At 50.0% G+C, this 14,957-nt stretch overlaps 1 protein-coding gene across 1 annotated transcript in view; it reads left to right on the top strand.

Moving 5' to 3' along the window:
- TUBA8 (tubulin, alpha 8) overlaps window positions 1–14,957 on the top strand; it is a 65,901-nt gene that overhangs the window by 46,169 nt on the left and 4,775 nt on the right. The window contains exons 3-5 of the mRNA XM_011945643.1: window positions 9,334–9,556; window positions 11,695–11,843; window positions 13,897–14,577. Of these exons, the coding sequence (XP_011801033.1) occupies window positions 9,334–9,556; window positions 11,695–11,843; window positions 13,897–14,577 (1,053 nt within the window). The remainder of the gene's footprint in view (window positions 1–9,333; window positions 9,557–11,694; window positions 11,844–13,896; window positions 14,578–14,957) is intronic.

Raw genomic sequence — 14,957 nt, 5'->3', positions numbered from 1 at the left:
CCGTCTCAAAAAAAAAAAAAAAAAAAAAAAAAAAGAATTTGGGTGTTTAGCTGAAAACCTATGGTTAAATATTTTGAAATGGGAATACTTTCATTTATTTTGAAACACTCTATTTTGTGTAGTAGGTTCTATCTAGAACATTTAACTTGTGTGCGTTGCAGTGTCTTGATGGCAAATATTTTTTGTTGAACATTTTATACTCACAGAAACTTTTAAAATATCATTTGGCTCATTTGTAAAAGGCTAAAATGACACATCTATAAACCTAGACCCCTAGAATCCCACCCTTACAAAAATGACTTTATTAATCCAAGGATTAAGTTTCAGGTTGCTGTCCTGTCCCCTCCACTTCCCTCCCTGGAGGCGGTTTGGGGGAGGTGACCTTGGTGTTAAGGAGAATTGGATTTGGCATTTCTGTAGGTTCTGGGTAAGAAAAGTGTAATTAATCCTTATGTATATTTTTAAATGCATTTCTCTAGCTACTAGGCAGATGAGCATTTTTCCTCTGTGAACTTCCCCCCCAACCCCTTCTCCCCAGCTACCCACTACACGGTACCACGAATACCCTTTAGCATTTCTGTCCTGGAGCCTAAAGTTACACAGCTGGTAAGAAGCTGAGTAGGGGCTGGAGTTTACATCCGCTGGGCACCAGAGCCTCTGTCTTGAGCCACTGGCCCATGCTGGGACCAGCAGGCTACTCCCACCGCAGACCATTCCCGTCCGCTCCCAGTGTCCTTCTAGCACGCACCTCTCTGGGAACTCAGACTATAACACCTTTTTTGGGAAGTGGTAGGAGAATCCTGGCCAGGTGCCCTAAGCCAAGCCCATGCCAATGATACCAGGGCACAAAGTTTCTGTGGTTTATGGGGAGGTGGGAACATCTGCAACACACCTTCCTTAAGTGCATTCCTTTAGAACTTGGGAGCACGAAGGAGAAGTTAGAGGGTTCTGGGGACCAAAGGGACATCCTTCTGCCCATCACCCCATGTAGGCAGGCATGGCTGAGCTCTGTGGAGTTGATAGGTGTATTCTGACCTCAGAGCACGGTGTGGGCTCCCAGGCGCTGCAGGTTATGACTGCCTCCTCCTCGCCTCCCATCACGAAGGGCAGGTTTCCCCAGAGTCACTGGGCGCATGCCTCCGAGTGAGGGGCCTTGGCTCACAGGGCAGCAGCTGGGGCAGAGCTGCTGGGTTGGTAAGTCCAGTGGGAGCCCCCAACCTCGGGCCACACCCATGCAGAGCTTGGGGTGGGGGTTAATGCCATTGTTGAGTGCTTTCTGATGAGGCTCCTGAGTGACCTTCAAAGGGAGATTAAAAGTTAAAAATAATTTTGGAGGGGGAAGTAGCTGGTGGATACAGGGCTGGTGATGATGGGGGTGGGTGGGAGGATGTGGCACTCTCCGGGGGAGGAAGCAGACCAAATGCTCCTTTTCCCTCCGGCCACAATGAAAGGACAGCACTATCTGTGGCCTTTGTGGTTGGCATTTCCCCTGCAGTGTCTTCCTGTTAGGAGTTCTCTCAGATAATAAGCTGCAGAAGAGAGCAGGAGATGGAGCAGGCACTGTGTGCTTCGGATTGAAACTCCTAAGTGTCTCCTGCATCTGCCCCAGTGCCAGCCAGAGCCCAAGGGCCTTTGACATCCTCCAGCCTCTTATGCTGGGAGTCTCCTTAGCAGATGGCCCCATGGCCAGAGCTGGCCTCCTGTGAGCCCTGTTGCTGCCCTAACTGCAGTGTCTATCATCTGAGCACCTCTCGCAAGCCACCTTCACTCACTAAAGTGAATTTAGGCCGACTCTGTGTTTGCTGTGTCTGGCTTGCTATCTATTCTTTGTTATGAGTGATTTCAGTTATGCTCTAGGATGGAAGAGTTCTGAGCAGAGAGAATTCAGCAGCCCTTCAGGGGCCACATCTGTCCTTACTTTAATTACCCCTCTGTGACACTGTGGGCCGGCTTTTCACTTGCCATCCCTGACCTAGGTCCTAAAATATATGTGATCTATTTTCCCAGCCTGACAAGTAGAGATAATTTGGTGTAATCACGTGCTTCCTGAGAGCAACTGGGGCATGAGCGCACAGGTGGTCAGGGAGTGGGGGCGGTCCCCGGCTTTCACAGGGCACACACTGTGGCCTAGGTCGGCCCTCTCCCAGATGATATGCCACTTTTACTGTCTTGTTTTTTTGTTTTTTTGTTTTTTTTTGAGGCGGAGTCTTGCTCTGTCACCCGGGCTGGAGTGCGGTGGCCGGATCTCAGCTCACGGCAAGCTCCGCCTCCCGGGTTTACGCCATTCTCCTGCCTCAGCCTCCGGAGTAGCTGGGACTACAGGCGCCCGCCACCTCGCCCGGCTAGTTTTTTGTATTTTTAGTAGAGACAGGGTTTCACTGTGTTAGCCAGGATGGTCTCGATCTCCTGACCTCGTGATCCGCCCGTCTCGGCCTCCCAAAGTGCTGGGATTACAGGCTTGAGCCACCGCGCCCGGCCCTTACTGTCTTGTGATACTGGGAAATAGTATCACAAGACAGCCTTTTTAAGTCTTCAAAGTCTCCCTCTGCCAAGGATGGTGATTAGCTTATCTTAGTCCTCTGAGAACAAAGCAAAAGGAAATGACTATTATTAAAATAGAATAGAAGATTGATGTAAAAAAGGGCTTCTTGCAGCAAAATTATAAACGGGCTGCAAATTTCTAGAATTTCTTTTATTGATGCTCTGCAAAACATAAGCACTGGGCGCATGCTTCCCAGCGAGGGGCCTTGGCTCACTGGGCAGTGGTTCCCCAGGCGGAGTGGTCACAGGTGGCCCAGATGTCTCACTGGCCCTGCCCTTCCTCAGCCTGCGCTCCGGATAGACTGGGCAGTGTGCAGGAACCACCCTCTGTTTTCCTGCCTCTTGCTCACACTGCTTCTGCATCCACCTGGACTGTCCCAGATCATCTTGGCTGGCTGTCTTCTTCAGGGTCTCTGTGAATATTTCTCCTTTAGGAAACCAAGCTAGAAGATGTCTCCTTCTCCTTGGAACTCCCTCTGCGCTTGACCCGTATGCTTCTTAGGCACTGGCCACTGTCCTTGTTGCATGGACTGCAGCCCCTCAGGGAAGGTTTTCATTCCAGTCCTCCCTGTGTTAACTGGGCACCTGCTACATTCAAGCACTGGACTTGGTACTGGGGAGTCCACGAGTGAAAAAGATTCCTTGCCCGCACACAGCTTACGTTCTCTACTAGAAAGGTGGGACAATGAACAGGCAGCTATAATACAGTGTGATGATTACAATGAGAGGAATGAAGGGGATGGGGGAGCACATGGCAGGGCCCTACGCTGTCTTGGGGTTTTGCAGACTTCCTTTAGGAAGTGACATTTAACCGGAGACCTGAAGGATGAATGAGAGCCCAGTACCTCACGATGCTGTCTCAAATGCAACCACACAAAAAGATTTGCTGTAGAAATGAGTAGCTGCCTTTTGTCGCTATCCCAGCATGAGGTCTGTGTGAGAAGTGGCATGCTTTTCATGAGGAAGGGACCTCCTTAGTCTCTCCACCTCCCTCCTCTTCACCCCCTAGAAGAAGCTGGGTGGGAGAGGCTTCTGCAGCAAACAGGGGACCTCCTCCCCTCACAGGGCCCAAGGAGGACAGAACTTGTCTGAGCTCTACAAGCCCAGACTGAAAATAGAACTGAGAGAGAGAAGCAGTGTGAGTGACAGGCATGTGCTCTGATTGGCTAGACAGGGGAATCTGAAATATGAGTTTGGAGCGAGCGCATGACTTAAATATCCTCTGCTGGGTCAGCTTGCCCCTTGCCCCCAACCCCAGCTGCACACACAGGCACCGAGAAGCAGACGCCTGGTTCTGTCAGACAAGGATGACCCATTTTCAAAGAGGCCGCCCCATGAGCCATTCTCCATTTCCCTCTGCATGAGAGACATTTCCTGTTTGGAGTTCTGCTATCCGAACTTGGTCTTGCATTGACGTAGATGTGGGCATACCTCAGGGCCCTGGGAGTTCAGAGCTGCAAGTGAGGCAGGAGGCTGTGTGATCTAAAGGAAAGAAGTCAGGCCTGGGTCAGAAACCCTGCATTCTGATCTGGGCTCTTTTGCTGCTGCAGAGCTGTGACATGTTGAATTTGTCCCTTTTCGTCTCTGAGCTCAACTGTTTCATCTGTAAAATAATGGAGAGGGAATCATATTAGGTGGTCCATGAGGCTGGCCCAGCTCTGGTATCCTAAATGTTCAGAGCCGATACAACATCCCTGGTTATGATAGATGAATGCCTTTTCTTGGACGTGAGGATGCCTCCCACGGGCGTCAGCACTGGGTCCACTCTGTGGAACTTCCAGGCCAAAGGCTGGGTAGGATGATGAGACAGCATGGCTGCAGGAGTCGAGCTCAGTGCCTGAGCTGGGAGCTCGATGCAGGAGCTGTGGGCTGCTCCTCGTCCCTGTTAGGAGCAGGTGCAAGAGGCCTGCAGAGTGCTAGGGCTGGGCATGGACCTCATGGTGCCATGAAGCCTCATGCAACTTTGAATTTCACTTGTGATTTCTTCCTGGAACTTCAAAGCCTTGACACAGTAGGCACGTAGTCAATATTATTTGAGTAAGTGACTGCGTGCAATGACCCAGGGTAAGGGGGTTCTGGAGAGGGCAGTCCCTGCTCCTATTTTTTCTCTGTCTCCTTTGTTATGATGATTTTTGCTTTTTACTATGAAAAATTTCAAACTTTCAGAAAAGTAGAGTAATGTGCCACCCATATACCTATTATCTGGATTTAAGAAGAATGATTTTTCCATCTGTTATCTGCTGTGTTTGGGAAGGATTTTAAAGTATAGGCATCAGGACATTTTACCCCTAAATGCTTCGGATGCAACTCTAAACAATAAGGATGTTTTCATACTTCACCACGATTGTATGAATACGCTGAACAAAGCAAATCAATTTATTTGTCCACCAAATATTTTGATTTGTTCAAACGAGAATTCAGTCAGAGTCTCCATGACGCGTGTGGTGGTGCTTTAGTTCCTTTGATATGGAACAGCCCCTCCTAGCTCTTCACTTCTCATGAGCTGAAAAGGCTGGGCCGGGCACGGTGGCTCACGCCTGTAATCCCAGCACTCTGGGAGGCCGAGGCGGGCGGATCACGAGGTCAGGGAATCGAGACCATCCTGGCTAACACGGTGAAACCCCATCTCTACTAAAAATACAAAAAATTAGCTGGGCATGGTGGCAGGTGCCCGTAGTCCCAGCTACTTGGGAGGCTGAGGCAGGAGAATGCCGTGAACCTGGCAGGCGGAGCTTGCAATGAGCCAAGATCATGCCACTGCACTCCAGCCTGGGCGACAGAGCAAGACTCCGTCTCAAAAAACAAAACAAAACAAAACGAAAAGCCTGGACCAGCTGCCCTGTAGGATGTTCCACCTTCTGGATTGATTTTGTTTTCTCTGATGTCACTGAACTTAACCCTCTGATCCCTATGTTGCCTGTGAAGTGGAAGGTGAATCTACCGGGCTCAGTGCTGAAGGCTGAGTGTTTTTGAGAAGAAGTCCTCACAGGTGGCGCGTGTCACACTGAGTCCCATCAGGAGGTCCTCAGTGTCGGGGTCCCCACAATTAGCGATGCTGAGGTTGATCGCAATCTTAGGCTGGAGACCCTGGGACTTACTTTCCCCCTTGTGACTGTAACGGTGATTCTTTGGCTCTAGGCGAAGATTCAGTTCCCGAAGATTCAGTTCAGTCTTTCACCTAATGATGTTGGCATTCTTGTCCAAATCAATCACGTAATTAGAAGATGGAATAGGGCAATATTGCATAATCTATTATTCGGTCCACATTGCTTAGCAGACATTCTTCAGTTAAAGAAAAAGAGCCTTCTCTATCCTGGCTAACACAGTGAAACCTCATCTCTACTAAAAATACAAAAAATTAGCCGGGCGTGGTGGCGGGTGCCTGTAGTCCCAGCTACTCGGGAGGCCGAGGCAGGAGAATGATGTGAACCCGGTAGTCGGAGCTTGCAGTGAGCCAAGATTGATTGCATCACTGCACTCCAGCCCGGGAGACAGAGCGAGATTCCGTCTCCAAAGGAAAAAAAAAGAAAAAGAAAAGAAAAAGAGCCTTCCCTAACTAACGGGGCTGTCTGGATAGGGACAAATGAGTTTTTCTCTGGGGATTTTCTTTGAGGACTTGCAGATTTTCATCTGTGCATCCTGCTTCACTCAAATGCTGCCATCACTCCTTGTGAGGCTCAGGTTGTCTGTCTCAGGCAACAGGAGCCTCTTCAGGTGCTCGGGCAGCGCCTGGGTTAGCCTCCGTGCCTCCAGGCGCTATGCAACATTCCAGGCTCATCTAGCACACTCCCCACCCCGGACCTGGACACGTCCCCTCTCTCCAAGGAGCCTGGTTCCTGTTAGCAGGGACCTTCCTTCTCTCTTGATTGCTGTAGCTACTTTGCGCTTTTGGGAGCACCTATGAATCTGTCAGTCATTTCTGAGTCTATTTTATGCCTCCCATTATTCTTATGAGCGAGTTCAATAGGGAAAATAGCTCTTTCTAAGGGGTGTGTGTGTGTGTATGTGTGTGTGCATGACGGGAGCAGGGGAGAGAGAAAGAGACAGACATTTTGTAAAGACTGGCATATGTATTAGTGTGAGATTAAAGAGAGCATTAAAAGAGGCTAAAAACGTTGTTCTCATGCTAGTGGTTTTCAGTTCCCCAGATCCTTGACTCTTCCTCCCATGATCCTTTGATTTTCCTAAAATATCCCTGCATCCTCCCTGGAAAGCCCCAGAATGTTCCAGAAGTGAGAGCAGGCTGGGGGCTGGGCAGCACCGTAGGCAGGACTAGAGGGTGGTCGGGATGTGGTGGTGGTGAGGGGGCGACAGACCCAGAAGGCTGAGGGTTAGGACCACAGAGGATACTGTCACTTAGAAGGATAATATATAGGACCAGGCCCCCCTCGGGCCTCTCCAGTGTCCCCTCAGCTTCCACACCTCCCTGGGAAGCCACAGCCACATGCTGAATGTGACGCCGTGGTCTGGGTGGATAACTCGCTGGTTGTTGGTGGCTTCTGGATGCAGACGCTGCTTTCCTTAGGCCTAAATTGAACCCTCAGATGGAGGCAGAGAATAGACCCCACAATAAAAGAGAGAGGAGCAAGGGACCCGAGAGCTCTTTCTATGTGTGCTGCTTCCCGGTGGAGAAAAATGCTACCACGTAGTACCGTAATGAAAATGATAATGGCAAGACAGCATCGACAACTCTGGCTAACTTATACTTTTCAGATGAGGAGAGGTTCAGTAACTCAGCCCAGGCCATGTAGCACAGAAAGTAAACTGACAAGGCCAGATGTGAACCTGGGGTGTGGGCAGCTCTGTGGGTAAAGCCTCTCCCTAGCCACCAGGCTTACGGAGATCCAGCGGGTTGTGTCCCCGGTCGGACGTCCCCCCCGTGTCGGGCTGCCCCGTGCCTATCCCCGTGCTCATCCTCCCTCAAGGCAAGGACCAGGTGTCGCTCAGCTCCAGCGCAGAGACAGGATTAGGGTGGGGACACGGTTGTAAAATTGAACTAGGGGGCAATGGTCCTGACCCTCTGACCCCTCAAGATGCTACTCAAGGCAGCTGCCCTGCTCTCCATGCCCAGAAATTCTTCCACGTCCCCAGGAGCTCCACACTTCGACGTGGACTCTACTGGCTTCCGTGCCCAGCCGTGCCCTCTGGAGGCTCTGCCCCTGGCTTGGGTTACCTGGAGCTGGAAAATGCCAGGGCAGGTCATAGATAAAAATAGAAACTCACAGACCTGGCACATGCTTCCTGTTGGGCTCAGGCAGCTGCCCCAGGCACAGTGCCACCTTGTGTGGGCCACTGCTTCCCCAGGGCAAGGTGTGGGTGGGACGATGAGTCTATCATCCCTACGTGTGCATGCATTCACACACACACACACACTCTCCCCACCCCCCTTTTTCTTTAATAATTTCAACTTTTATTTTAGACTCAGAGAGTACATGTGCAGATTTGTTACATTGGTATATATCGTGATGCCAAGGTTTGGGGTACAGTTAATTCCATCATCCAGGTAGTGAGCATAGTACCCAACAGTTAGTTTTCCAATCCTTGCCCCCTCCTTCCCTCCCCGCTCTAGTAGTCCCCAATGTCTACTGTTGCCGTTTTTCTGTCCATGAGTACCCCATGTTTAGCTCCCACTTATAAGAACATGTGGTATTTGTTTTTCTATTCCTGCATTAATTTGCATAGGATAATAACCTCCAGGAGCATCCATGTTGCTGCAAAGGATATGATTTCATTCTTTTTTGGGGGCTGCGTAGTATTCCATGGTGTATACGTACCACATTTTCTGCATCCAGCCCACCGTTGCTGGGCACCTGGTTGGTTCTGTGTCTTTGCTGTTGTGAAGAGTGCTGTGATGAACGTGTGAGTGCACGTGTCTTTTTGGTAGGACGATTTTCTTTTGGATGTATACCCAGTAACAGGATTGCTGAGTGAAATGGTAGTTGTAAGTTCCTTGAGAAATCTCCAAACTGTTTTCCACGGTGGCTGAACCAATTTACATTCCCGTCAGCGCACTCACCATCTTAAGCTGTTAGTACGAATACCAATCAGGCAACTGTGGCTTCACATCAGAGCAAGGCAGAGCTAAGGACACTCCGGGGTCAGCTTTACTTGACACTTGGCCTGGCATAGGTAAGGGGCAGGCTATGGGGCCGCAAAGATTTTCCAATTGTTCGGCATGCAGGAGGGGCCTAATTTATACCCTCCCAATCCTTTCTTGGGATAACAAATAATCCTTTATGTCTACACTGGTAACCATGATACTACTGACAGCCATGGCGTATACTTCCAAAGCGTGTTCCTTTCGTGAGTGCTTATTCGCTCTGTGATATCCTGAGACTGTGTGTGTGCGTGTGTGTACACATGTGTGAGCAATGCTCAGAAAGTCAGGGTCAGGATTGCCTGTGAATGCTGCCTTGCGTGGGAGTAGGTTGAAGGAGAGTTTCTGCCATGATCACCAGTTCTTCCTTGGGCCTTCTTCACCAGTGCAGGAGTCTTGTGGTTTGGAATTAGCCCCTTGCTTCATCTTTGCGACCACCTTCTTTTTTTCTTTCCTGGTGTGAAAGATTAACCCTGGGAGGCAACCTTTAGAGCAAAGCACAAAACAGCTGTGTCTTCTTTGGATCTAAGTCCTGGTCCAGCTGCTATAGAGCTGGGGCACCTGCAGCCTCAACGCCAGCTGGCAATGCGGGCCTGGGGCCTGGCTGGCCTGCAACGTGAATGTTATGGGGGTGTAGGGCAAAGGCATGCTGGGGGCCTGGACTCTCTGACCTCGATGCTTCCCTCTCCCCACAGCGGGAATGCATATCAGTCCACGTGGGCCAAGCAGGAGTTCAGATTGGCAATGCCTGCTGGGAGCTCTTCTGCCTGGAGCATGGCATCCAGGCAGATGGCACTTTTGATGCTCAAGCCAGCAAGATCAATGATGATGACTCCTTCACCACCTTTTTCAGCGAGACTGGCAATGGGAAGCATGTGCCCCGGGCCGTCATGATAGATCTGGAGCCTACCGTAGTGGGTGAGTGGGGGCGGAGATCCTCTCCACAGAGAACATCGTGAAACCGCAGAGGCATTGGCCCACAGTAGCTAAGGAAGGAGCATCTCTAGCTGGAAGGTGGGGATGGTGCAACCGGAGCCTCCCACCCCACGTGACATCTGTCAGTTCCTTGGGGTCCCCACAGTCTCGGAGAATCTCATAACAGTGATCAAGACTCTATGCCGAACAAAATGCCTCCCACTCAAACCCCCCAGACCTGCGGCGCCATGCCAAAATGGTCACATCGCTACTAAATACTAAGGATAAGAAAACCCAAATAATTGTAGAAATTATAAGACACCCCTAAGTGACCGGTTTCCCTAAGTATAGGTTTCTGAGTCTGCCCTCAGGGGTGGGTATAACCTCAGAGCATCTTACACACAAAGGGGCCTATCACGGCAGGCACATTCCTTCACAGCCAGGGGCTGCTGGAGTTCTGGAATGAGGTTCCTTCAGGTTCAGGAAACATAGAGGAATTCTGCCTCGTGTCTGGGCAGATCTCCCCCTCCCACACTATCCCCCAATAGTGCCACTTCCCCCGTTTCTGACCCCTGGGTCAACTCTCAGTTGAACATCAGGATTTCCCCAGCTTCAAGCCTCGCTCATCAAGCAACACATGGACAGTTTCCCAAAGAGGACTGGGCGTGAACTATAGTGCCTGAACACCAATGTCTAGGGGCAACAGAGGGCAGATGCTCCACCCCCTGGATGGTCTGCACCAATGCACAAAGTGCAGGTTACCTCCCAGGCCACTGCACAGATGACTTTTCTGCACGCAGTAGAGGAACCCCAAAGAGAAGAGGCAACATAGTTGGGGCCTGATGTGTCTTGATCCGCTTGTGTGGACACTTGGAAGTGAGCAGAGACCCCTTAAAGGCCTCTCTAGGGCTCTTGCTCCTCTAGGACCTGGAACATAGCTTTGCTTCACATTATTCTAAAATATGTCTAATGCCTGTCATGTATTATTGCCGCCACGAGGTGGAGTTGAGGGGTGGGACAACTCTTGGGAGGGTCTAGGTTCTGGGCGGATCATCCTGAATCTTTCTCCATGTCCTTAGAACATGTTAATGCAAATGGACTTAAGTTAAACTGTTGGTACACCTTGCAGCATGAAAGGAAAAACGAAAGGGAAACCTTGAGGGTCAAGGTGGAAGGGAGGAGAGGCAGCTGGCATTGGTGTTCGATGTGCTTTGTTTTTTGTTTTTTGGTATTTTGGTTTTTCTTTTTTTTTTTTTGAGACGGAATCCTGCTCTGTCGCCCAGGCTGGAGTGCAGTGGCATGATCTCGGCTCACTGCAAGCTCCACCTCCCAGGTTCACGCCATTCTCCTGCCTCCGCCTCCTGAATAGCTGGGACTACAGGCACCCGCCACCACGCCCGGCTAATTTTTTGTATTTTTAGTGGAGACGAGGTTTCACTATGTTAGCCAAGATGTTTTTGATCTCCTGACCTCGTGATCTGCCTGCTTTGGCCTCCCAAAATGCTGGGATTACAAGCGTGAACCATAGCGCCCGGCTGGCCCAAGTTTTGTTGTTGTGGGTTTTTTTTTTTTTGGAGATGGAGTCTTGCTCTGTCTTGTTGCCCAGGCTGGAATGCAGTGCAAGATCTCAGATCACCTCAGCCTCTGCCTCCCAGGTTCAAGCGATTCTCCTGCCTCAGCCTCCCGAGTAGCTGGGACTATAGGCGCACGCCGCCACACCCAGCTAATTTTTTGTATTTTAGTAGAGATGGGGTTTCACCATCTTGCCCAGGCTGGTCTTGAACTCCTAAGCTCAGGCAATCCACCCACCTTGGCCTCCCAAAGTGTTAGGATTGCAGGCGTGAGCCACTGCACCAGCGGTGTTGGATGAGCTTTGTAAAGCTCAGGCTTTTTAGGGTTCCAGCCAGCAGGGCAGCCTGCTTCTCACCACCCACATGAGCCACAGGCCTTGGCTCTGTTAGTCCCTGAGCTCCCCGGGAATTCTCTTAGCCTTTTGTGGATTCATTATGAGGTGGTCTGGCTTAAAACCTCCATGGAGTTTTATAGGTAGGGGAGACCAGAAGGGGGTCCTGCGGTAGTGTGATAGGGAGGGAGGCTTCTCCCCTGGGCAGTAGGACCTAACGGTCTTCCTCTCTTGGAAGATGAGGTTCGGGCAGGAACCTACCGCCAGCTCTTCCATCCAGAGCAGCTCATCACAGGAAAGGAGGATGCAGCCAACAATTATGCCCGGGGCCACTACACGGTGGGCAAAGAGAGCATTGACCTGGTGCTGGACCGCATACGGAAGCTGGTAAGAGTCAGGAGGGCAGGGGATGGGTGGGCCAGGCTGGAGTGGACACGATGGGCCCCATGCCTCTTTGATCAGGCTGGGGAGAGGCATGTGACCCTCGGCTATACGATGGAGCTCCTAAGGTTTGGGAATTTCTGCTTAAATTCTGTAAGAAGCACGCAAAGGGATGATGCCCCTTCTTCTGTGTTGGCATCACAGACTGTGTTCCAGGCTGAGGCCCTACTCATTGATACTCTCTGGTAGTATCTGGGGAAGGTTCTGGGTGTAAGGCAGGATGAGGTCTCTGCTGGTTGGAAACACAGGTTAACAAAGCATTTAACTTGGAAGAGGAGAGAAAAAGATTGCTGATCTATTTGGGCACTTACAAATGCCATTACAAATGTCAAGTACATTCCTTCATTTAATCCTTAATAATTATACTTAGGAGGTCTCCTTCCTGTACTTTACAGATGAAGAAAGTGAGGGCCAGGGTGGTTCAATATCTTAGCCTGGGTCACACAGCTAAAAAGTGGCAGAGTTGGGGTTTGAACTCAGTTGGTTGGACTATAAAGCTCTGAGTTGTAGGTTGTGTCACTTTCTTTCTTTAAGCTTCCATTTGCTAATCTGTAAGTGGAAAAGCTTGGACCTGATCACATGTTCTTTACCTGGGAGCTAAGGGTGCCAAATTTTTGCATATGTTCACTTTTTCTGTTGAGAGGAGGGCTTGTCAGGGTCATTGGCCTCAAAGCTGTCTGTGGTTCAAATCACACCCAGTGGGAAAATCCTGTGATTCTGTGAATTATCTGATAAGAGGTGACATCCGTGCCTACAACGCATCAGGTCCTTGCTCAGCATGTTATGCTATTTCATTTAATTGTCACAATAACCTTATGAGGATTTTCTATTGTCCCCATTTTCACTAAGAAGGAAGAGAAGTGGCCGGGCACAGTGGCGCATGCCTGTAATCCCAGCACTTTGGAAGGCTGAAGGGGGCGGATCACGAGGTCAAGAAATGGAGACCATCGTGGCCAACATGGTGAAACCCCATCTCTACTAAAAATACAAAAAATTAGCTGGGCATGGTGGCAGGCGCCTGTAGTCCCAGCTACTCAGGAGACTGAGGCAGGAGAATTGCTTGAACCCAGAAGGTGGAGGTTGCAGTGAACCAAGATTGCACCACTGCACTCCAGCCTGGCGACAGAGCGAGACACTGTCTCGAAAAAGAAAAAAAAAAAGAAGGAACAGAAGTTTGGAGAGGTTCAGTAACTTGCTCAAGTTCTTACAACCAAGAAACGGCAAAGTTGATATTAGACTTCAGGCTTTCCGGCTCCATGTACCTTTCTGAAATTGGTGCCCTGAGTCACCTTCCAAGGTTGGGTTGAAGTGTGTAGGTAGCAGTTTCCAAAAAATCAAATGACAAGAGCAGGGAAAGTGGGCAAGGAGTTGGGGCCCCCAAAGGGCAAAGTCACCATCCACTGTGGTTCTGAAACTCTCATTCCCTGTTCAACCAAGCTAGTGGGCTGAAACCTTCATGTACCTAGAGGCATGTGCCCCTGCAGCTTGCCATCCTATTAAAACAAAAATAGAGACAGAGTCTTGCTCTGTCATCCAGGACCAGAGTACAGTGGTGTGATCATAGATTTCTGCAGCCGTGAGCTCCTGGGCTCAAGTGATCCCCCTACCTCAGCATCCCAAGTAACTGGGACTACAGGTGTGCACCACCACGCCCAGTTCATATTTACAATTTTTTGTAGATGTGAGAACTTACTATGTTGCCCGGGCTGGTTGGGAACTCCTGGCCTCAATGGATCCTCCTGCCTCAGCTTCCCAAATTGCTGAGATGACAGGCATTGAGTCACTGTGCCTGGCCCCATTCCATATTTTAGCCACTCCTCCAAAGATCAATACAACTCCTTTTGTTTCCTTACTTCTTCATAGCTGTTTTGATTTCATCCACAAAACAATGTAGAGAAGTGCGGTGGGGCAGACAGAGTGGGTGGTCTGGCTTTTTTCACAGTGGGGTGTTCTCAGAAACTTGTCTTCATGATTTCTTCTCATGTCCTGCTCTCCCCAGACAGACGCTTGCTCTGGCCTGCAGGGCTTCCTGATTTTCCACAGTTTTGGTGGAGGCACTGGCTCCGGCTTCACTTCTCTGCTGATGGAACGCCTCTCCCTGGATTATGGCAAGAAATCCAAGCTGGAGTTTGCCATCTACCCAGCCCCCCAGGTCTCTACTGCAGTGGTGGAGCCCTACAACTCCATCCTGACCACCCACACCACACTGGAACATTCAGATTGTGCTTTCATGGTGGACAACGAAGCCATCTATGACATCTGCCGCAGGAACCTTGACATTGAGCGCCCTACCTATACCAACCTCAACCGCCTCATCAGTCAGATTGTGTCCTCAATCACTGCTTCTCTCCGCTTTGACGGGGCCCTCAATGTGGACCTCACTGAGTTCCAGACCAACCTGGTACCCTATCCCCGCATCCACTTCCCGCTGGTCACCTACGCACCCATCATCTCCGCTGAGAAAGCCTATCACGAACAGCTCTCTGTGGCCGAGATCACCAGCTCCTGCTTTGAGCCCAACAGCCAGATGGTGAAGTGCGACCCGAGACATGGCAAGTACATGGCCTGCTGCATGCTCTACCGGGGCGACGTGGTGCCCAAGGATGTGAATGTCGCTATTGCTGCCATCAAGACCAAGAGGACCATCCAGTTTGTAGACTGGTGTCCCACAGGCTTCAAGGTGAGAGCTGATGACTTAGGAAGCAGGGAGAGGACCAGAGAAGCAGAGGGAGATTACCAAAGATATGCAATTCCATGGGTGCTTCAGGCTTTATGTGATGATAAGGGGAGGGGGACTTCAACCAAATGTAACGTAAGTGGAATTCAGCTTTGGTTGAGACACAAATGCTGTTAAAGTTTTGTCTGTTTCGGCCATTTTAGAAAAGTTTGGTGCTATTTTAAATTGGTTAATTGGTTAATCACCTTTGGTTTTGTTTACTGAGCAACAAGTAATGATTTAGTATTGGCCAGAATCTACTGACCTGAAGTGCCATGCTTTTGGTGTTCATGATTTAGTTCAGTTTGCCTAACGTTAGTTTTTTGTTTTTGTTTTTTTTTTTT

The sequence above is a fragment of the Colobus angolensis genome, unplaced genomic scaffold (genome assembly GCF_000951035.1).
Source record: "Colobus angolensis palliatus isolate OR3802 unplaced genomic scaffold, Cang.pa_1.0 Scaffold242, whole genome shotgun sequence".
Taxonomy (NCBI): domain Eukaryota; kingdom Metazoa; phylum Chordata; class Mammalia; order Primates; family Cercopithecidae; genus Colobus; species Colobus angolensis.
This window is presented reverse-complemented; position numbering and strand designations above follow the sequence as displayed.